The 21202-nt window shown below is 50.7% G+C and overlaps 3 protein-coding genes across 4 annotated transcripts; 1 reads left to right on the forward strand and 2 right to left on the reverse strand.

Annotated features, from left to right (window-relative positions):
• Positions 1-6825: 6825 nt before the first annotated feature.
• LOC120906412 (cytosolic endo-beta-N-acetylglucosaminidase) lies at positions 6826-10130 on the reverse strand. The gene is made up of 3 exons (XM_040318079.1): positions 9664-10130; positions 7190-8774; positions 6826-7103 (listed from the first exon to the last, which is right to left on the reverse strand). Exons 1-3 carry the CDS (start codon positions 9695-9697, stop codon positions 6908-6910), a joined length of 1815 nt encoding a protein of 604 aa, XP_040174013.1. The 5' UTR covers positions 9698-10130; the 3' UTR covers positions 6826-6907.
• Positions 10131-13055: 2925 nt separating this feature from the next.
• Positions 13056-15070, forward strand: LOC120906186. Its single transcript, XM_040317688.1, is given in 5 exon segments — positions 13056-13176; positions 13264-13566; positions 13668-14093; positions 14095-14379; positions 14464-15070. Coding segments are annotated over 4 exon segments (990 nt in total). The 5' UTR covers positions 13056-13176; positions 13264-13423; the 3' UTR covers positions 14600-15070.
• Positions 15071-15802: 732 nt separating this feature from the next.
• LOC120906185 (late secretory pathway protein AVL9 homolog) lies at positions 15803-21049 on the reverse strand. 2 transcript variants are annotated; one of them, XR_005740053.1, is made up of 7 exons: positions 20479-21049; positions 19938-20410; positions 19690-19851; positions 18852-19618; positions 18581-18764; positions 16456-17131; positions 15803-16383 (listed from the first exon to the last, which is right to left on the reverse strand). XR_005740053.1 is itself a non-coding variant. In XM_040317687.1 (6 exons), exons 1-6 carry the CDS (start codon positions 20542-20544, stop codon positions 16651-16653), a joined length of 2133 nt encoding a protein of 710 aa, XP_040173621.1. In that variant the 5' UTR covers positions 20545-21049; the 3' UTR covers positions 15803-16650. The 2 variants fall into 2 exon arrangements, 1 of the variants encoding a protein (XP_040173621.1); XM_040317687.1 differs by having other exon boundaries at positions 15803-17131.
• Positions 21050-21202: the final 153 nt, after the last annotated feature.

Genomic DNA, 21202 nt, shown 5'->3' on the forward strand with positions numbered 1-21202 from the left:
GGCCGTTTTTTTCCGGGCCACCTTACCCAGTGGCGCAAGAGAAAACCGTACCCCGCCGCTCACCTGAAACGGTGCGCGCGAGCGAACACATGGAAGGGAGGCCCACGGTGCCGCGACGGTGCTGAAGGTTAGCTAGGGGCGCGCGCTTCGTAGGTTCGAGCCCGATTCGCGCTTCCCACTGGTGCGCGTCGTGCATCCATTGGTGTGCGAGCGACACGCACACACCAGCCAAGAGCGCTTTGCTCGCCGTCTTTTGGTGTGTATCCCACTCCCTCTCTCTCTCTCTGTGGTGTGCGGAGACTCTTCAGAGAGATGGGGTTTTCTCTCCGGTTTTCATCTTTGGCCAAGATTCACGACAGTACTGGCTGCTTGCCTGTTGCAATCCCACTCGAGTGCTGCTGGGCCCGGGTATGCAAGTCGACCTTGCGCCGGGTGATCGGGTAAAAACATGTCTTCTTGATTTATTTTTATTGCGCTCTGGCCTAGCTAACGCGAGGCATTTTTTTGCATCATACGTTCTAGAAGATCTTACACTTAATTAAGGCGTAGCGCAAGGCGCAAATAATGAGAAAAATAGAAATAAAACGCTCCCATTCTAGCTGCTCGAACAAACAAACAAACGATTTCAGCAGGTAAGCGACGAACCCTTGCACGTTTCAAAAATGCTTTCTTTTCATTTTTCCATCATTACAACAGTCCCTCAAACATAAGTTTTGCACACAAAATAACGCGTTAGATTCAGTTTTTTTTTGTTTAGGGTTGAAATACATTGTTACGAAATTCGTGCTCCCTTACTAGTGCGCTTTGAAGGATCAAATCAATGAGGTTTCAATTTTAAACCTAAATTTCCTTCATCGTTTGTGGCAAGATGACTCTTCTTGTCACCCTCTGTCACCTACAGCGATAGTTTGCAAACCGATGAAAATGTACGAGTAAGCGACGAACCTTCCAATTTTGTGAAAATATATCTAATTTTAGTGCGCAAATTCCAAAACCAACTCGCACGGTGCGTAAAGCGGAGGGGTGTTTTCAAAAAGGCGAGATACAATTCACACCGTTCAAAATCCCGCCGGATCGATGGAGAGCCCGCTGAAGGGCATACCATTTCGACCACCTCAGCATAACAGCATCATCAATGGTTAAGGTCGGCTAGATGCCGTTTCCTCCGGTACCGGTCGACTTCTTTTCTTTTTTTTTTTGATTGGCTGAAAATCCCTCTCCCTTTCCCTGCTCCGGCTCTGGGCACACCGTTCCATCCGAGTTATGTACGCTGCACTGCTGACGCCGTTTATCCGTGCGCTATCGGTTCGCTCAATCAACGCAACGCTCGCTACTAACGGTAGGGAAACAAAACGTTTCTTTCACTGGAGTGCGTTCAAGTGCATCCGAGAGATATGCACAGTCACCACACAGGTAGGAGGTTTATTTGCAGGGGGGGGGGGGGGGGGGCATTGGAAGGTACCCCCGGAACCTTTTGTCCCTGATACGCCGCGCCGCTTTTACCTCTTTACGCGCACGCGGCAAAAGGGTCAGCTAACGCTATTCTCGTCGGTCGCCGCCGCCTCCCCCGCTGGAATGGGTGAACATTTTGGGATATTTATTAATGTTCGTTGTTTCATTCATAAGCATTTGAAACGGCTGTCAGTTGCACGTTAACGCACTCCATTGGGTGCCAATGCCAACCCATTCGCTGATTTTGTGTGCTGCGCACGTATCGGCTTATTTTCCTTAAATTATTTTAAGGTGAATAGAAAAACGAGAGAGAGAGAGGGTTTGAGGTTGAGGGAGGGGAGCGTGAGGAAAACAGAAAATATGCCAAGTATGATTTAGCCCTTAAAGCTCGCCTCCACATACACTGGACGCTTGTGCAGCGTTTGTCACTGTGTAGAGAGTAGAAGAAAAGAAAACGAAAGACTCCAAGCGACAAGCGACGAACCTTTTCATTTTTGCCTCTCGCACAGGAAAGGAAAGGGCACAGTGGAGAGGGAAAAAAAAACAAAATCACGTTGCCAACTGACAAATCCGGTACGGCCATATGCGGAGGGGAAGAGCACACACACACACACACACACACACACACACACACACACGCACGCAACATTGTAATGCAAAATACGGGGAGAAAATGCGTGCCATTGCGTGGCACGATCGCGTCACCAGAATAGGGCTTGCGTGATCGTTTTGCAGTTTCGAGAGCAAACTCCGCACACTTCCGCGAAGGCAGAAAGTTTCGCACCGGGCGAGCGTCTTGCCACGCGTTGCGATACACCTCACACGCGGGTTCGAACCATATCGCAGAGACGTACGGAGAAAAAAAGGCATCATAATAAAACCGAGCAAAGGTACACTGATGATGACGGAACTGGTTCATCGGCGGAGGTTCATCTTCGCTGCTGATTGTGTTGCTGTGCGGCTTCACGTGGGCCACTACGTTACGATCCCGTAATTAGAGCGCCTTCATTAGCACCCTGCTGAGACTCCCGACGCCACACGAAACGTCTCTCGAGCCCCTGCTTCACGACCCCTTGCCACCCAGAGAAGGCAGAGTTTCAAGGTATGTTAATTGTACCCAAAAGCATCGTACTACACGCTCAAAACCGTCAAAGAAGGTCTAGAACAAAGGCAGCAGCATCGCACACACGAATCTTGGGTGGAAAGACGGGGGTTCGTCTTCTGCGATGCGTTCGCCCGCGGCCTTCGCTAGCTCCGTTCTGTACCCCGGTTCGCCTGCTACCTTTGACCCGGTTTCGTTGCATAAAGAGCACCCGGCGGCGATGCGCAAAAGGGGGGGAAGAAGAAGCACTTGCCGCACACGCTTGGGAAAGGTCATGAGCGTCCCTTCCGGGTCGGGGGACGCTCGCCCAATATGTGCAATTGTGTCGTATGAGATAAACGTGCGTGAAGTAAGATAATAAAGCAAGTGTAGCAAAATAGAGCAAGAGAGTGTGAGAGAGAGAGAGAGAGCGAGAGAGAGAGAGAGAGAGAGAGAGAGAGAGGCAATGCAACATTCTCCAAACCGGCTGTAAGCGTCAAAAGATCAGGTTACCACCCCTGCTGGAAGGGATGCAGCGATGCTCGTTTTACTTTCTAGCCGTTGCTCCGCACAACGCTGTGAACGTTCGTTATCGTCACCGTCGGTCCGAGTTGAATCGCACACATACACACAGATTTCCTCTTTGATGGGACTTGCCGTCCGTGGCGGAGTGGTTCAAAAGATGCACTTCCGCACTGCACTGCGCCCAAGCACGAGCGATAGCGAACGCGGAGCGGATGCAGCGGCCAGCTCTCGTGTGCGGCTACGATAAACCCCGCGCAAACGGGGGCAATGGGTGGCTAGCGTACGGCAAGAACGGTTCGGGGGCAGAAAGTGTTCGCCTCGCCACTGCCCCACCGCGAGCCGAACCGAGCGGAGAAAGTGGTGGCGAACGTGCGCGTTTCGCTTTTTCTTTCCATTTTTGGAGTGCCAATTTGGTGCGCATTGGGTGGGTCAGCTGTTGCCGCGTGTGACACTGGTTTCGCGCGCATTTGCATACACGCCTTCGCTGGTCTTTCTCTTTGGCCGCTCCTGATCCGGCAGCAGCAGGAAGTGCCTTCCCCAAAACGAGCGTCGTACGGCTGACCGTTCATCGGCGCTTCTTTTTTTTTTCCTCCCCCGTGTTTGGTGCGGGGAAGTGCGGGGAAACCGAAAGAGCTCCAAAATGTGGCGAAAGAAAGTTCCAACGAGATGGACACCCTGCTTCTCCAACGCAGTTCACATTTGGTTGAAAGACAGAGAGAGAGAGAGGTGGAAAGAGCTGGACGCGAAGAGGAAATCTTCACTCACATGCAGCGCATCGCGAAGCGGCCTCCTCGTAACTCCGATGGCGAGGCAAGGGAGCCTCCGTGGGAGGAGTGTGTTGTGTTATGTATCCGTCTGCATCCTCGCTCTCGCTATCGCCGCAATGCTGTAATCGTTGTGGAGGCTGTGTCGCGAGCGATAGGCAACCGAAGCAAGCCAGCGATTACGTCGAAAAAAAAAAAGGGTTTTTGCTACACTGCGCAACAACCAGTTGCTGCTGGAAGAAAGTCCAACCGCACACCATGCTCCGACTGTATTTTTAAAAGGCTCCCGTCGGTGAATTTCTGCTGTTACTTACATTAGCTCAAACAACCAATAGTTCGATAATCGCTTGCTTTTGTTGGGGGTTTAACGCAGCAAACTCGTCGGTGCCTGGGTGGTGCTACTGCAAAGCGGTCGGGCTTGTGCGCGTGAAGACTTGAGTTCAAATCTAGGGGGTGTGTCCCCCCTGTACCCAAGCCAAGCCATCACCATAAAAGACTTATTCACATTCAATCATAGAAAATAAATGACACGAAACGACGGGGTGATGTGCTCTTTGGAGCGCAACCACGACTCCGATCCGACTTCCGGCTATTGTTAGCTCGACTCCGACTCCGGCAAAATCCGAACCACTAGTTCCGCCCGGAGTCGTTCGGAGTAGAAGTCGTCAAGAATCGCCAGAAGAGTCGTTCGGAGTCATCTAGAGTCGTTTGGTGTCGTTTGGAGTTGGAGTCATCCGGAGTCGTTCAGAGTCGTGTTTGAAGTCGTTTGCAATCGAACTCGTCCGGAGTCATTCGGAGTCGTCCACAGTCGATCAGAGTCAACCGGATCGGAGTCGGGTGGAGTCAACGGGAGCCGTCCGGTGCAATGTGCTTGCGACCAGGCATTTAATTTCGTTGTGTTTTTTTGTCTTTACTTTGGACGTGAACTTCGTATATAGGCGATTGTTTCGAAGAACGATTCGAGCCAACTCCGGAAGTCTCAGACTACAACCGATTTCGGACGACTCCGAATGACTCCGGAGGACTTCGAACGACTCTGGACGACTAGGTCTGCAGGCTACTTCGGACGTCTCCGGATGATTCCAGATGACTCCGGATAATTCCGAACGTCTCCAGCCGACTCTGAATGACTCCGGACGACTCCGAACGACTCTGGACGACTACGTGTGCAGGCTACTCCGGACGACTCCGGACGACTCCGGATGACTCCGGACGACTCCATAAGACTCCGAACGACTCTGGACGACTACATCTCAAGGCTACTCCGGACAACTCCGGATGACTCCAGACGACTCCGAACGACTCTGGACGACTACATCTCCAGGCTACTCCGGACAACTCCGGATGACTCCAGACGACTACGTGTGCAGGCTACTCCAGACGACTCCGGACGACTCCGGATGACTCCGGACGACTCCAGAAGACTCCGAACGACTCTGGACGACTACATCTCCAGGCTACTCCGGACAACTCCGGATGACTCCAGACGACTCCGGACGACTCCGGATGACTCCGGACGACTCCAGAAGACTCCGAACGACTCTGGACGACTACATCTCCAGGCTACTCCAGATGACTCCGGATGACTCCAGACGACTCCGGACGACTCTGGATTACTCCAGACGACTCCGAATAACTCCAGCCGACGCCAGATGACTCCGGATGACTACGGACGACTCCGAATGACTCCGGATGTTTCCGGACGACTCCGGATGACTCCAAACGGCTCTGGACGACTACGTCTCCAGGCTACTCCGGACGACTCCGGACGACTCTGGATCACTCCAGACGACTCCAGATGACTCCAGCGGACTCCAGATGGCTCCAGACGACTCCGGATGATTCCGACTCCGAATGACTCCGGATAATGCTGTACAGTCCTACCAACTTCGGGATTCGGGTCCGAAATTATCGGAGGCGGATCGGAGCCGGCTCCGAATTTTCTCCAACGTTACCCATCACTAGAACGCTCACAATCATTATATCACGGGTTCGTCGTCTACACCGTGTCTTTCCGGTTTTCTTTGGGGATAGCGCAATTAAACCTTTTCTCAAACTCTTCGCTTAATCTTTTGGTCTTTCTCTCTCCGTCTCCCTGTGCAGAAAGGATGAAAAGTGAAAGTATTTAGACCCTACATTCCCCTCCATCCCTCTGCCGTCCACCCATCACACTCTGCAGTACACATTTTCAAGCCCTTTTGTGGGATCAATGCGCGCGTGTGTGTGTGCCCGTTTGGTTCACCATGGTGAATGGCGATCAACACAACAGCAGTTCGCGCGCCTCCTCTTACAATCGGAGGGGAGGGGGTGGGGGTTTCTCTCATATTTACGCAACCGCACATCATCACAAACTCCTAGACAAAAAAAAAAACACACATTCCATGGGCTCGCTTTGTCGGAGGGTTTTATGGAGTGCGCGCGCGTGTGTGTGTGTGTCGTTAACTTTGTTCAACATTCCAACCGTATGTGGTCATTTTTCATCCTCACGCCAAAACTAAAAAAAAAGCTTCCAAAAACAAAACAAAAACCTGTTTGCTTCCTCCCCACCACAGCCAAAGTGTGTGAGCGCGTGTGTGTGTGATTGTGTGCGGATCTGTAATTTGAATCCGAAACGGCTGGACGGATTGGCCCCGCAGGGTTTTGCTGGGCAGCTGGGAATGGAATTTTGCGGCCATCGCTTGTAATTAGCATTCTTTAGCGTGATGTCCGTATTGAAAGCATAGGACGAGAGAGAGAGAGAGAGAGAGGGAGAGCGTTTTGTGTTGACATGCAGGGCACAGCTCCAGTTGACATTGAAACGACAGGCGGGCGACGGCGCGGGCTGCACACTCTCTAAATGCCAGGCTCGGCAGGGTTGAGGGTGCTGTTGTACTGCCGCTCAGCAGCTGGAAAGAGTGCGCCACCGATCCAAGATCAGCGAGCAGCAATTTATCTCTCCAAGGTTGATTGAAGCAGCATTGAGCCCGGTGATATTGTTTTTTGCGTTTTTTTTTTTGCATCGAGTCCGTTTGCCAACTTCGATTACACGTTTATTGCCAGTCAAGAGAGGGAGGGAGCAAGGGGGGAGTAGGAGGTAGCGGTAGCGTTACTCGGGACGATCGAACACCAGTACGGTGCGCTGCAGCAGACGGTCCCGGTGGGCCGGTATGCCGGCCTGCAGATGGATGGCACCGAGCAGTGCGTGATCGTTCTCGTGCGCGTCCGGCTCTTTGTGCAGCTTGATGCCGATGTCCACGATCCGTATGCCGACCGGCAGCCGCTCCGCCGACAGATAGTAGTACCTGTTGTGGGTGAAAGAATAAAAAACAAAAACACAACTTTAAGAGCGCTACCCCTGGCCACAGCAATCCTGCGCACTGCAACCCACCGTATGTCCCACCCGTTGACGGTGTCGGCCAGCGGGAGCTGGGACGTTGCGCCGAGCTTCAGCAGCTGCAGCGACTGCTCCTTGTCGAGCGGCAGCGCGCGCACCTCGTTGCTCCGCTCGCCCACGTGGCAGTCCGCGTTGGCGCACACGATGCGCAGGCACTCGTGGCGCCGGCCGCAGTACGCCTTCAGCACCAGCCCGAGGTCGATCGCGGTCGGGTTGCTGCGCCGGTGCGCGTAGCACACGATCAGATCGTCGTCGCACGGGAAGTCGCACGCGAACAGGCGCTTGTCGCGGGCGTCGTTGCGCAGCTTCAGGCAGGAGCCGCCGTCGAGCGCCCCGTCAAAGTGGTGCGTCCAGTGGGCGAGCGGATCGGTGCGCGTGTCGTACTCGAGCGGGGGCGTGTACGGGATGGTCGGCTGAAAGTGCTGCTTGGCCAGGTTGAACCAGCACTCGGCCGACTGCGTCCTGCCCAGCCGGTTGTAGAACTTGCCCGACCCGAGACAGAACGAGCTGTAGAACGGGAGCTGTACCGGGCCTCGCACGTACAGGTGGCGCCACAGCCGGTTCCAGAAGCGGTCGTTCATCTGCAGAAACAGCACGTTCCGGTCGTCCGGCTCGAGCCGGTCCCGGCGGGACGATTCCTCCAGCGACTCGAACGTCCAGCCGGGCGCGAACAGTGCGACCGAGAACGGGAAGCTCAGCACCTGCTCGAGCGGGGCGTGCGTGTCCATCTGCGCCTTCTGGCTGCGGCCGAACACGTCGATCCCGACGTACACGTCCAGCCGCCGGTCCGGGCAGTAGTTGCGGATGTAGCTTTCCGTCCGCTCGAGCTTCTGCCGGTCCCAGGCGTAGTTCAGGAAGATGCCGTCGCACGCGAGAAAGAACGCATCGTTCGCACTGTTCAGCTCGTTCTGCCACTCGAGCCGGCCGGTTTTGGCGATCGCATCGTACCAGATGACCAAGCTGCCCGGGATCTCCGCGTGGCACCGCTCGGTCAGCAGCTGCACGAAGTCGCGCAGCAGCCCGACCTTGCCCGTCTCCAGCCCGCACTCGACGTTCAGCAGCCAGCCGTGAAACTGACACACCTTCGAGACGGTCACGAGCGCCTCCACCACGCGCCGCATAAACTCCTCCGACTGCAGGATGTCCCGCAGCAGCTGCACGTTCTTCTGCTCCACGATCAGCGTCCCGATCACCTTCACGCCGTTCCGGTGCGCACAGTTGAGCCACTGCAGCGTCGGCACCGTCACGAAATGGTGGCTAAAGTAGCAGAAGATGTCAATCGCGGCCCAGTTGTAGAACCGATAGTCGACCCAGCGCTCCTCCCCCTGCACCCCGTTGATGTACCGGTCGTTCAGGTAGTTGCCCTTGAAGTCGTGGCAGAGCAGGACCTGCGGCCGCGACTCGTTCGCCACCTGCGTGACCGGCCCGTCCGCAAACTCCAGCACCTGGTAGCGGTCGCCGAGATGGCGGGACCGGGAGCGGGGCGCGATCGGCTCGACCAGATTCTTCCACGGGTGCGGCCCCTGGTCGAAGTCGAGCAGCGCCTGCAGCGTCAGGATCGGTTGGCACATTTGCGCATCTGCACGAGAGGACATGCTGTGAGTGACTGGCGCGAGGAAGATTCGCACAGCGTGAAAGCGAGAGCAAGTGAATGGGACGAAAGCATGCGGCGCCCGATAAGCGAGCGCGCTTCGCTTCTTCTGACCTAGTTGGGTTGCGCTGCGGCGGCGCGTTCGAAGCGTTTATCGCGCTACAGTAACAGCAACCGAGCGGTACCGTACCGAGCAGGCTGCTGGGGGCGCGCTGCATGGTTTGCAGTTTGAAGGCCGCCCCACCCCAACCGCTGCAGTGTTTAGGCGCAGTATGCGCTGTTGTTCTAATGCATCGCGCAACAAGCGCAAGCGAGGATAGTGCAGTTTTTATCAACACAATAAAGGCGATAACCGCTGCTTGTTCGTCCAAAGTGCCTCCCATTGTGAAGGTTAGAGAAATTTAAATTAAAAGGAACTGCCCACGACTAATGCTGAACTGGACACACAAAGAGAAAGAGAGAGAGTGTGTGAAGCAGTTGTTACTAGCTCAGTCACGTGGCAGTTGGAGGGTGTGGGCTTGAGCTCTGGGACGCCATTGAGCAGGGACCGCAAAACCACACACTTCTGGTTGTTGTGTCTCACATGGACAGAGTGCGGTGGCTGGGGCGTTTGATCAGATAAAACTCTACAGTTTACAAAAAATTAAAAAAAACTCGCTTTTATAAGAGTAGGATTTGCTTTCGTCTTCCTTTCCCTGTTTGTACCGTGGCCGGCAGGTATTTCCTTCTTCCAAACCTTTCGCTCCTGGGCGCAACCAGCTTCGCAAAAATCTACAATTTACAATCATTCCGATCAGTAGCTTCCGTTCGAGTGCTGACCATTTCTGCTGGCTTCATACTGAACACTTTGCCTACAATACCTGCGAACACTACTTACGTGCGCTATCACAGTCCGTTTTCTCCTCCTCCATGGCGTACCGGGCGCTTTGCTGTGTGTTTGGCACCTAAAACTACACGGAAGCAGCGTCCACGCAGGCAACTAGTGTGACGGAAGGCAGCCTACCGACTGATAACACACAACAACAACACAGCGACACATAGATCCCCCCCGAAATACTGTTGCCAACCCGTCAACGAAACGGCTTCTTTGTGTGTTTTTCGGTTGCGGTTTTTGGGCTGTCGGTGGTTTGGGACGAGCAGCTGAAGCGGACCCGAGCTGTCATTCCGGTCGATCGAGGGGTAGTGTTTTACATTTGCTGTTGTGGCACGCAATTTCACGCAACGGCAGCACAAATGGTTAACCCACACTGTCTATAAAAATGTGAATCGGCCGTAGGGAACTTGTTTGTTTTGCACAGCCGATGCTCTCGTGGGTTTGTTTACCTTTTAGTTGGCCCGTTTTATTTTTATTTGTTGGTTTGACAGTCGTAACTGTTGAAGCTGTCAGATTGTGCCGGCCGGCAGTGTGGCCAGATTTGTTTTGACGGTTATGGCCATATTCTCCATGTTAGGCCGAAATTACACGGACCGGAATTTACGATTGTTTAAATACAGGCGGTCCCCGAGATACACGGTACCTCTTATACGCGGATTCGGAGATACGCGGCTTTCCAAATTTGACAGTTCTATGAGCAAATTGTACTGATTTGACACAGCTATTGTGAAATACCAAATAATTTCCGTATTGATCGAATGTGAAATACCATTTCAAAAGTTCTTAACCTGTTCAATTCAGTAGAAACATATCAAATAATGAATTTGGTGGTTAAAATCATCCTCTTCTTGCAAAATTGCACAAAAATTAGAGATATTTTGGCTGGAAATCACGAGATTCGACTTACGCGGAAATTCGAGATACGCGGTATTTTGCGGCCGTTTTCGGTCCCCATTAACCGTGTATGTCGGGGACCACCTGTACGATTGTTTAAATACTAAACTCCAATGGAAACCACTACCAGCTCTGAAGCAAGTGAGATTTGAGTAATGGTCGTTGGTGTCGATACCCACTTATCTGACCACACGACCACCATCTATTAAGAAACCAGTGAAGTTACGAAGCTTTCGTTTTTTTTTTCAATGGTTATTTGATTTGCAATTGTTTAAGCATAATCTGTGGCGCTTGGGAACTTTGTACGAGCTTTTTAATTCTGCTAATATAATTCCAAAGCAACAAATATGTGTCTGAGTTTCCTGCTTTCTTTTATCAATATATCCGAAGCTATGGCTAATTTCGCGTACTCGCAACACAAAGCATGTCTGTTTATGTTCAAAGTTGCATTTACTTGAAAAAGGGGGTTTACTTACGTTATTTAGCTCTCCGACAGTTAAAGTCCTCTCGGTACAGAGTCTAAATAGTGCAAACCGAATTCATTTTTTGAGCCATGCTAACTTCTGTCAAACGCACTTTGACTTCCCAAGCGCCACAGATTAAGCTTAAACGACTGGAAAATTGAATATCCATAGAAAAAAATGAAAGCTCCACAGCTTCATTGGTTTGATCAATAGATGGCGTATTACAACTCATAATTATATTGCTATCCTTTTCTTGCAATGTGTTTCGACAAGTTTCATCTAATCATGACCTATATAGCCTTCTAACTTTCTGAGCAAAAATCTATATGAATGGTCGTGTGGTCAGATACGTGGGTATCAACACCAACGACCATTACTCAAATCTCACTTGCTTTAGTGCTGGTGGTTTCCATTGGAGTTTAGTATTTAAACAATCGTATCGCCGTTCTAGTTCTAGCGATGCATAACTTCAATGCGAAACCATACAACAGTACACAGGAAATGAGAAAGCTCTCCTCCAAGCGATGAAGCTCAACTGGTTGGGTATCCCACAAACAGATGGCGCCACCAGCTTTTTTGCTATTTTTAGAATGCATGAGTCGTTTGCCGTCTGCTAAACGAAGTCTTTCTATATTCCGTTTAGGTAGAGTGCTTGAGTCGTTTAGAAGCCGTTTAGTGGTCGTTAAGTGGATTTGTGGCACTTGGGTTAGGGCTTGGTACTTGTTTCGACGCAGCGTATCGCAACACATTGCGTGACGCACGCTGGTATCTGTTCGCTGCGTTCTGCATGGACATGTCAACACATTTTACTAAGAAAAACATCAACAAACAGCAATAATGCCTCTTATTTATAGGTTCAGATGTGATTATAATGTTAAATTACAACTGTAAAATCATTTCCAGTTCTGCTCAAAACAGTGCAAAGCATGTTTTCGCTTTTTTATTGCATATTGCATACTGACCCACACACACCTGTTTTGCAGCAATTACGAAATTCCTTTCTCTACATTTATTTTGTTTTGTTAATAAAATTATTTAGTAGTCCAATTACACACAAAACTGCGCTCGAAACAATTTAACGTGGAAAAATATCGATTTTCACCCGATATGGTTAAACCATTTTGACAGACGCATCACGATGTGCGTCAAAATAGAAATTTTTCTACTTTGACGCTGCGTCGTGCGTCGTTAAGGCCCGTGTCTGTGCTCCATCGGATGCGATTTTATCGGAAGGCCTGTCAAAATTTTATATGGGATTTGACAGATAACGTCGGACGTGCGATTTCGTCGTACGATGGAATCAAAAATTTTTGATTTCGTCGGACGCCGCATCCGATTTTATCTGTCAAACTAAATGTGTGGTGTTTTGTAGGAACAATCTCAACTTAATTTTTCATGATCGTTATATTATTCAAATCATCCAATTAATCGCAATATTATACGAAAAAGCGTTTGACAGCACGTGCGATAAAATCGCATGCGATGGAGCACAGACACGGGCCTAACGCATGCGTCTGTCAAATCCCATACATTTTGGCAAAATCGCAACGCATTGCGTCGGAACAAGTACAGGCAGTCCCCGAGATACACGGTACCTCTTATACGCGGATTCGGGGATACGCGGTTTTCTAAATTTGACAGTTCTTTGAGCAAATTGTACTGATTTGACACATCAATTGTAAATTGCCAAATAATTTCCTTTTCGATCGAATGTTAAAAACTATTTCAAAAGGTTTAAAACTGTTATATTCAGTCAGAATCATATCAAATAATTCGTAAAGTGACTAAAACCGCCCCCTAGTTGCAAAATTACACAAAAATTAGTGATATTTTAGCTAAAAATCACGAGATTCGACTTACGCGGAAATTCGAGATACGCGGTATTTTGCGGCCGTTTTCGGTCCCCATTAACCGTGTATCTCGGGGACCGCCTGTACCGCTCTCTTACGATTCCAATTCCATCTACCAAATCTAATAGCACCATAAACAATCTATAGTACTACAGATAAACCGGGTAGTTCTGGTCACTCTGGCCGCTCGTCCAATAACATTTTCACACACACTCATCCCCCGGTCCAAAACAAAGCGCCCTTGCGAGAAAAGCTTATAGATTATTTTAACTAAACTTAGTTATTTACTTGATTGCTTTTTGATTTAGGTAAGTTTTCAATCTAAAATTCATCTTTTACTTCGTGGTGCACAATTTGTAATTTTTGTCAGTTCCGATTTGATGTAAACTTGTTAGCTGCTGGTTGGATTGGTAGGAGTGCTGGATTTGCAGGCGCGACAGACGCCGAGAACGGTTTCAATGCGCTGCTCCCGGTAGGATTTGTATCCGAGACGTGTTGGTAGGTTGGTTTGTGCGAAAGCAGGAACCAATTTCTCGGGCCCGACAAAATCGCACGATGAAGCGCAACCACTGGGGCAAGCTGGCGGACGGTTCGGACGACCGGAAGGAGCTGGATGCGAACGATCTCGTGCTAACGATGAGCAAGATGGACAAATTCCAGCAGATCAAGCTGCCGTACACCATCACCAGAGAGAAGCGGTAAGCAGCAGTTATGTCTGTTCTTGGTCTCGGCCCTCCTTCTCATCTACATGCCTTTTTGTTCTGCTCTGTCTCTGTCTCTGTTCTCCCCCACCAAACAGCGTACCGCTAAAGAACCCGCTTGTCACGCAAACGGTGGAGGTGATGAAGCAGACCGAAATGATCCAGACGCTCATCGACACGTACTCGACCAAGTCGGGCTGCAACTACATACTGAACCCGTGCCAGCTGATGCCGACCGTCCACTTTCCCGCGAGCAACGTGGTCGACCTGACGCGGATGGAGAAGATCACGCGCCCGTTCTGGTTCGTGCTGCCGGACGAGACGCCCTTCACGCGGGGCGACCGGCGCAACTACGTGAAGCTGTCGAAGCCGGTCGTGCTGCAGGCGCTGCGGAAGGCGGCCTGCGGTCTGCTGTGCATGGAGGGCTTCTCGGAGATCAACGAGTCGGCGCTGATCATGATAGTGGACGGGCTCGACCAGTACCTGCGGCTGCTGACGAGCGCTCGGTCGGCCCGGTCCGAGATTTGCGATCGGTCTCCGGGCCCCGGTCTACCAGCTGCACAACTACTACAAAAAGCTGATGACCAAAAACCGGGACGAGGTGCGGGAGTTCAAGGACATCTACCAGGAGTACGACCGGCTGCTGCAGGAGAACCAGCTGTCGGTGCAGAACATGCAGAAGCTGGGCGACCTGAAGGAGGAGGACTACATGAGCTTTCTCGATCCGCAGTCGCACTCGTCGAACGGCACGACCATGGACGGGACGGCGATGAACATTATCAACTTTATCAACGGCGAAACGGTTAACGGGTATGCGTGTGGTAGTGGGTAGAGGGAAGCAATTGTGGAGTGGGTGTTAAATGTTCGTTTTTTTCGTTGTTGTTGCTTCAACAGTTTCAAGGACATTCTCGAGGGTGAGCTGCTGGAGAACAGCAGCACGCAGGACTCCTCCGATCAGATGCAGAACCAGCAGTTCTATCAGGCCGATTCTTCGTCACAGGGCGGGTTTGCCCCTTCCGGACCGATGTAGCAGTGCGCCGAGCAGCCGCCGCAGCAACGCTTTGCATTCTAGAATGGCATAGGAAATAGGAATAAGTAAGTGACGGTGAAAACGTGTGGCTTTAGAAACATACGAACAATACACTGCTCAAGAAATGTAGGGATTTGGTCCTTTAGCGTTGCTAACACAAAAAGGATTGAGGCGAAATTAATGTTTAATTTGTTCCTAAAATGCAGCTGCTGGAAGCAATCGAGCGAATCAGTAGAAGCATGGAGCTTGTATAGAAGTAAATTTCGCTTTTGCTCCCCACTAGCAGAAGCAGCTTTTAAGAAGAGAAAATCAGTACGAATCATGACAAGCAAAGTACTACGATTTGTTACATGGGGGAGAGGGTGAGTTTAACTTTTGTTATGTAACGCTAAATAATTTTTTTTTAATTTTTTTTTTGTGAGTAATAAACGAGGATTCTTCTTCGTGACTTCTCCGGTCAAAAAAAAAAAAGATCTCTCTACTTTTTATGCACTACGCAGCCGAATGGTCCGTCAAATTTGGTTACCCCGGACGGACGAAAAAGCTTTACACAGGATCGTCGCAGCAACGTTACATTCCGTCGTGCGTTACTGTGGCGACCATAGTAGCATGCGATTCGCAAGTGACGACACGCGATTGGAAGAAAACGGCACGAGAATCAACCGTAACGCTGTAAACAGGAATCTGAAGAAATGCATGAATCTTTGGAGATTCATGAATATTTAGAGAATCTTTAGAGAATGAATATAGAGAATCATGAATCTTAACACACAATTAACAGCAATCTTTGAAGATTCGTGAATCTTTAGAGATGCATGAATCTTTGAAGATTCGACTCGAGATTCAAATCACTCATCACTGAAGTTTCATATGAATGAATCTCAACGAAAGATTCATGAAACCCAACACTAGTCAGAATGCAAACATTATCAGAGTCTTTTTGAATTTGATCAGGCTGCATGGGACAACTTTTCTTTACATAAAATATAATTATTTTTTGTGTTCACTTAAAAAATTTTGAATATACCGGCATAAAGTTGAAGTAGAAAAACTTCACAAAAAATCTAACTTTGTTCAATAAACTAAGCTACTGTGCTATTGTGCGCTACGTAATTGATGGATGACGCCTAATAGAGCAACCTCTATGAGTCGCCATAGGTACCCCATCGGTTGTAAATAAAGTATATCTCTACTAAAAAATGATCACATTTGCGCTATAAATTTGTTTTTATTGGTTTTATATTAGACACTCGCTTTTCTTGGTTCAACAACAAGCATTCTTCTTCCGGTTCAAAATGCCCTTGTTTAGGCGCTCTTTTTTATATCGCAAAGTGTGCACGCTTTCTGTCGGATAGCGACCATCCACTCTCTTCTCTCTCTCTCTCTCTCTCTCTCTCTCTCTCTCTCTCTCTCTCTCTCTCTCTCTCTCTCTCTCTCTCTATCTCTCTCTCTCTCTCTTTATCTCTTTCTCATTCGGCTAAGTGTAAGTATGCGTTAAACGAATATACGATTACTTCGAGCATTGATCGGTCAGACCCGGGCCTGGGCTTCTGGTCGGCAAGATTGTGCGCAGCGCGGTGCGTCAGTGGTATGCCATATTTATTAAGTATATCCCCCCCCCCCTCTTCAGTGAGTCACGCGCAAACATATGGTCCGATGGCTGCACCCCCTGCCCCCCCACCGGCACGAATGGCACACGCGCCCGCTCCCTGTCGAACGCTAGTTGTGTGACTGGCCGCATTTTGGCTTTAAGCTTTCCAGCGCCTGATTGTGCTGCTCTCCTGCTATAATATTCCTCCGAGTTTGCGTTAGCGATACAGTATTACAATATATTTTTTGTAAATATATATACGTACGTGTGTGTGGTTGGGAGGGAAAAACACAAGGAACAAAAAAGGGGTTTGCGGGCTGCTTCGCGAGCCATCTGAGATCTGGGGGCGGTCCTGCCCTTCCCTTGTCTCGCACAAAAAAAAAAAGAGAACAAAACACTGTTCGGTTCTCCACAGTTCCGTTGCGAGCGAAGCCGAAGCTGAGATGATGTCGCTGTATTATTATGTGCGCCGCGGAATGTTCGTCTGGTCGGTTACGGCCTCGCCGGCCATTATTGTCGCCGGCGTCGTCCCTCTGTCGAGCAGCTCGGCTTCCCGGCCAATCTCGACCACACTGTTGTTGGTGGTCGGATGAGCCGCCACCTCGGCCGTCGCTATGACGTGCTTGGGCGAGCCGGTTGCCTCGGCCGACTCGCCGGTACGATTGCGCTGCTCCCGACCATCGCCATCGTCGGTGGCGGCGGCGGCGGCGGCGTCATCGTCCGCGGCACCGAGTTGATCCGATCCGATGGGCGACGGGTCCTGGGACGGTGGCTCCGAGCAGCCCTGCGTTGTCATGTGTCCGCCCTGCGGGGTCGCGGTGAACGACGTCCACCAGCTGGAGAATGCACCCTTGGCGGTGGTGAGTGCACCGCCCACCGCCCGACTCGTGTTCGTGACGGCCTGGTTCAGCTTGCGCCCACTTTCGCTGTTCTGCATCGTTCTGGAAGTGAAGCAGTAAAGCGCAACAGAGTACAGTACAGATTAGTGATGCGATAAATGACGTTTTCATCGGAATCGATTCCGGATAGCAGGTCCGGAATCAGTTTCTGGAATTGATTCCAGACTCGGTTCCGGAATCGGAATCGGAACCTACTCCGGAAAAGGAATTGGTTTTGTAATCGGCTCCGGAATTTGTTCCGGAATCAGATCCGGACTTGGTTCAGGATTCGGTTCCGGAAGCGGAATCGGCTCTGGAATCGAAATTGGCTCCAAAATCAGAATCGGCTTTGTAATCGGAGTCGGCTTCGGCATCTCCATAAGAAAAGGCGTTTGGGTCTAATGATGCTACGTATTGATACCCGCATAGAATCAAAATTTATACGTAAACGATCCATTCTTATAGAGATTCCCGGACTGATGTCGCTTCTGACACTTCTTTCAATTCAAGAACCTTCAAGATTCTCATTCCGGAGCAGATTCCATTATTGGAATCAATCCTCATTCGGTTACCGCAGCAAATTGCGATTCCCAGGATCCGATTCCGATCTCAGAATCAATTCCGGAGTCAACTTCGATATCGGCTCCGGAGTCAACTCCGGAATCGATTCCAGCATCAAAGCATTTTACTTCAAATACTGATAAAGTTAACTAAAATACAAATAATACACCTCATTTCATACTGTATGGTAACAAATGATGGTTAAAGATGTTGCTCAGACTAGCCTTAGTATTAGAATCTAAAGGTTTCTAAAGGTTAAACCACATTCAGGGTTTTCCAAGTCACTTTCGATTGTGCACATAATTATTCACCACAACCAAGATGTTTTTCAACAACTGTCAAATGGTGTATTTGCTTCAAAGTGAAATTTCAGTTTTAACACATGATTTTCAACACCAGTTTCCAGTTTGAGGCGTGTTGAAAATCATGCTGATAAAATTAAAAATTATTTTGATTGAAATGAAATGTCAGATTGATGTGGATTAACATCTAGCACGCGGTGAATAACAATGTTTACATTTGAAAGTGACTTGGAAAACCCTGTAATTATGTGCATATGCGAAAGTGACTTGGAAACCTCTGTAATAGTTTTTAATTTCTTCAGCATGATATTCAACACATCAACGAGCTGCTGCCATTGTTCCTTCACCGGGGGGTTTAAAACCGGATCGCATCACCCATTGGCAGTTGAAGTGTTGGAAATCATGCTGAAAAAATTAAATAGTATTATGATGGAAATGAAATGTCAGATCGATGTGGAATAACATTTTGCACAAGGTGAAACACAATGTTTACATTTGAAACTGACTTGGAAAGCCCTGTATTACTACTACTAAAAACTATTTTGTTCGATGCTTAAATCATCCTCTTCTCTTCTTCTTGTCATTAAAATTAAAAATATTAAAAAATATTCAAACTTCTTTTGTGTAGGCATAAGAAAAATACACTCACTGTGCGATTCGTAGCTTCATATCGGCAACGGAGAGCGTCCCGGCAAACGGATGGCCACCACCGAGCCCCTCGAAGGCGGGCACCGACCCACCCGCCGTTCGTTCCAGCCAGTCGCCGTAGCAACGGGTCGCCTTAAACGCACCCATAAAGTGTGCATTGAAATGCTCAATTTCTTTGCTGCCGTCTGCAAGGGGAACGAGAAAAAGAGAGAAAAAAAAAACATATTAAGTAACGATTAATGCAAATCGCGCACCCTAACGTCTTTCCCTACCCGCATTGAGGGAGGTTTTCAGCAGCGCCACCGTGTACCCGTACAGCTGGTCCCGTATCCACGCCTCGCTGCCCTCCGCGTCCTCCTTCGGTGTTTGCACGTGCCGCACGACAAAGTCCACGAACCGCAGGTCCTCCGTGCTCAGCTGCATCTCGCGCTTCGTCTCCCCGTCCAGCACGTCGATGAGCGTCGACTCGACGTCGATCATGACGTCGGCCAGCTGGCGCTTGTGCTGGAACAGCACGTTCGACGCACCGATCATGTACCCCTTGACCGACGGATCGGTCAGCAGGTCCATGTACGGCAGCGAGATGTACGGCAGGCACAGGACGCCCTCGTGAAAGATGCGCAGCGGAGCGCCCCACTCGGACGGTTCGATCGCGTACAGGCTGGAAAAGTTGGACGCGATCGTGTCGACGCTCGTTTCGCGCAGCAGCGCGGCGGCCGGCCGTGCATTGGGGCCGGCGCCGTCCCCGCCACCCGCCGCCTCCATCGAGGAGCCAGACGACGGGCTGGAGGAGGAGGAGGAGGAGGAGGAGGGGGTGGGTGTCGTTTCTTCGAGGGCGGCCTCCTTGGCGCTGGCGATACTGCGCCCGTCCGGATCGGTCAGCAGCTCGTCCGCTTCCCGGCAGGGGGCGATCGGCTCGTGCGGTGCCTCCTGCTCGGTGACGATCGCCGGGAGCGTTGTCCGGCACGGTGGGGCGTCGCCATGCTGCTCCTCGACGGGCGTGCTAAAGGTGGGCATGGGCGACATGGGCCGGGAAGTTCTGCAATAGAGAGACAGGGATTAACACTCGCTTCTAGGTAAGAAGGGATTGGCCGTTAAAAATAGACGCACTTAACGCAAGCCACCTGCTGGAAGCCTTTGCTGATCAGCTCCGGGTGCAGCGAGGCAATGCCGAGGATGAGGGCGCACGTGGGATGGACCGGCGAGCCGTAACATATCACGCGCTTCTGCAGCAGGACCAGCTTAAAGAGGATTAAGATTTTGTGCCGCCATCTGAGAGAGGAATTAAAAAGAGAGAGAGAGAGAGAGAGAGAGAAATTGAGATTGATACGCAATTACAAAGCAAAAAATGCGCTTACTTCAGCAACAGATCGCGCAGCGGCACGCCGACAAAGTGGAGCCGGGTCGAGCCGATCTCCTGCGGCTCGAGCGACACCAGGCAGGCGTTCAGCTGCTCGTACGCCTTCACCAGTATCTCGGTGGCGGAAAAGTCGCCCTGCTCGAAGAACGCCTGCGCAATCAGGGACAGCTTCACCTCGACGTAGCCGTAGATCGGCAGCGACAGCAGCGTGCAGACCGACTTCTGCACCGTGCTGCGCGTCAGGTCGGCCGTCCGTATCCGGACCTCCTCGAGCGCGATCTGCCGGTAGCAGGAGATGCCGTACACCGACTGCTCCGGATCGGTCAGGCTCGGCAGGTTGAAGCAGACGAAGTCGCTGTTGAAGTTGTGCGAGCCGTCGGGCAGGGCGAGCGTTGGCAGGTACTTCCAGCCGGACGGACACTCGCCCTTCCCTTCCGTGCCGGCCACGAGCGGTGGGTACGAGAATTCCACCTGCCGGAAGGAAAGAAGCTATGAGCGAGAGGCTCCTGGAGGTGCGTCCATCCTTCTCCCTTACTTACCTGGCAGCCCTTCTTGTGGTGAAAGCCCACCACCAGGATGTGCAGTACCGGTTTTTGGTTTTGCATGTTTGTTTTGTTGTTGTTGTTGTTGTTGTTGTTGTTGTTTTGTTTGTTGTTGTTTCTCACAGCTCAATAGTAAATGCTACGGTGTGTGTGTGTGGCTGTGTGTGTGTTCGTCGTCCTACGCCCACGCCCGCCCGTCTACTTCCGTATGGTGGAGGCGCTGACCGTGCTGGCGGATGGTGGTGGGCGTGTAGCGCGCAGCCCCTTTATCGGTCCTTCACCGGCCAACCACACATCGTGCGCTGGTTCGTCATCGAGTGAGTCAACCGAATTGGTCGCGACACACCAGGCGCGTTTCTTCTTCACTGCACTGTACTGCCTACGTCTGCGATTTCGTCTAATTTCCTATGCTGCCTGCTTCCCGACACACTTACACACCGCTTAGTTTTCCTATTTTCACCCACGCTTATGGGGGGCAGACAGGAAATCGCTAGCAATCGGAAGAATCGCGAGATGAACGACTGGAAAGAAAGCAATGCAACTTTTTCTCCGTGTGTTTGCGAAAAGTTTCAACTGACAGCTGAGTTTGTTTACATCTGGTGTTTGTGGCAGGGGTGAGCAAACGCTGGCTGTGGGTGTTTTTGCTTTCGCAAAGGCAGCGCTCTGACAGTGCCGTGTAGGTACGGTGGGCATTGTGTTGTCGTACACACACCGACGTTTG

Source organism: Anopheles arabiensis, chromosome X (genome assembly GCF_016920715.1).
Source record: "Anopheles arabiensis isolate DONGOLA chromosome X, AaraD3, whole genome shotgun sequence".
Classification (NCBI taxonomy): Eukaryota; Metazoa; Arthropoda; class Insecta; order Diptera; family Culicidae; genus Anopheles; species Anopheles arabiensis.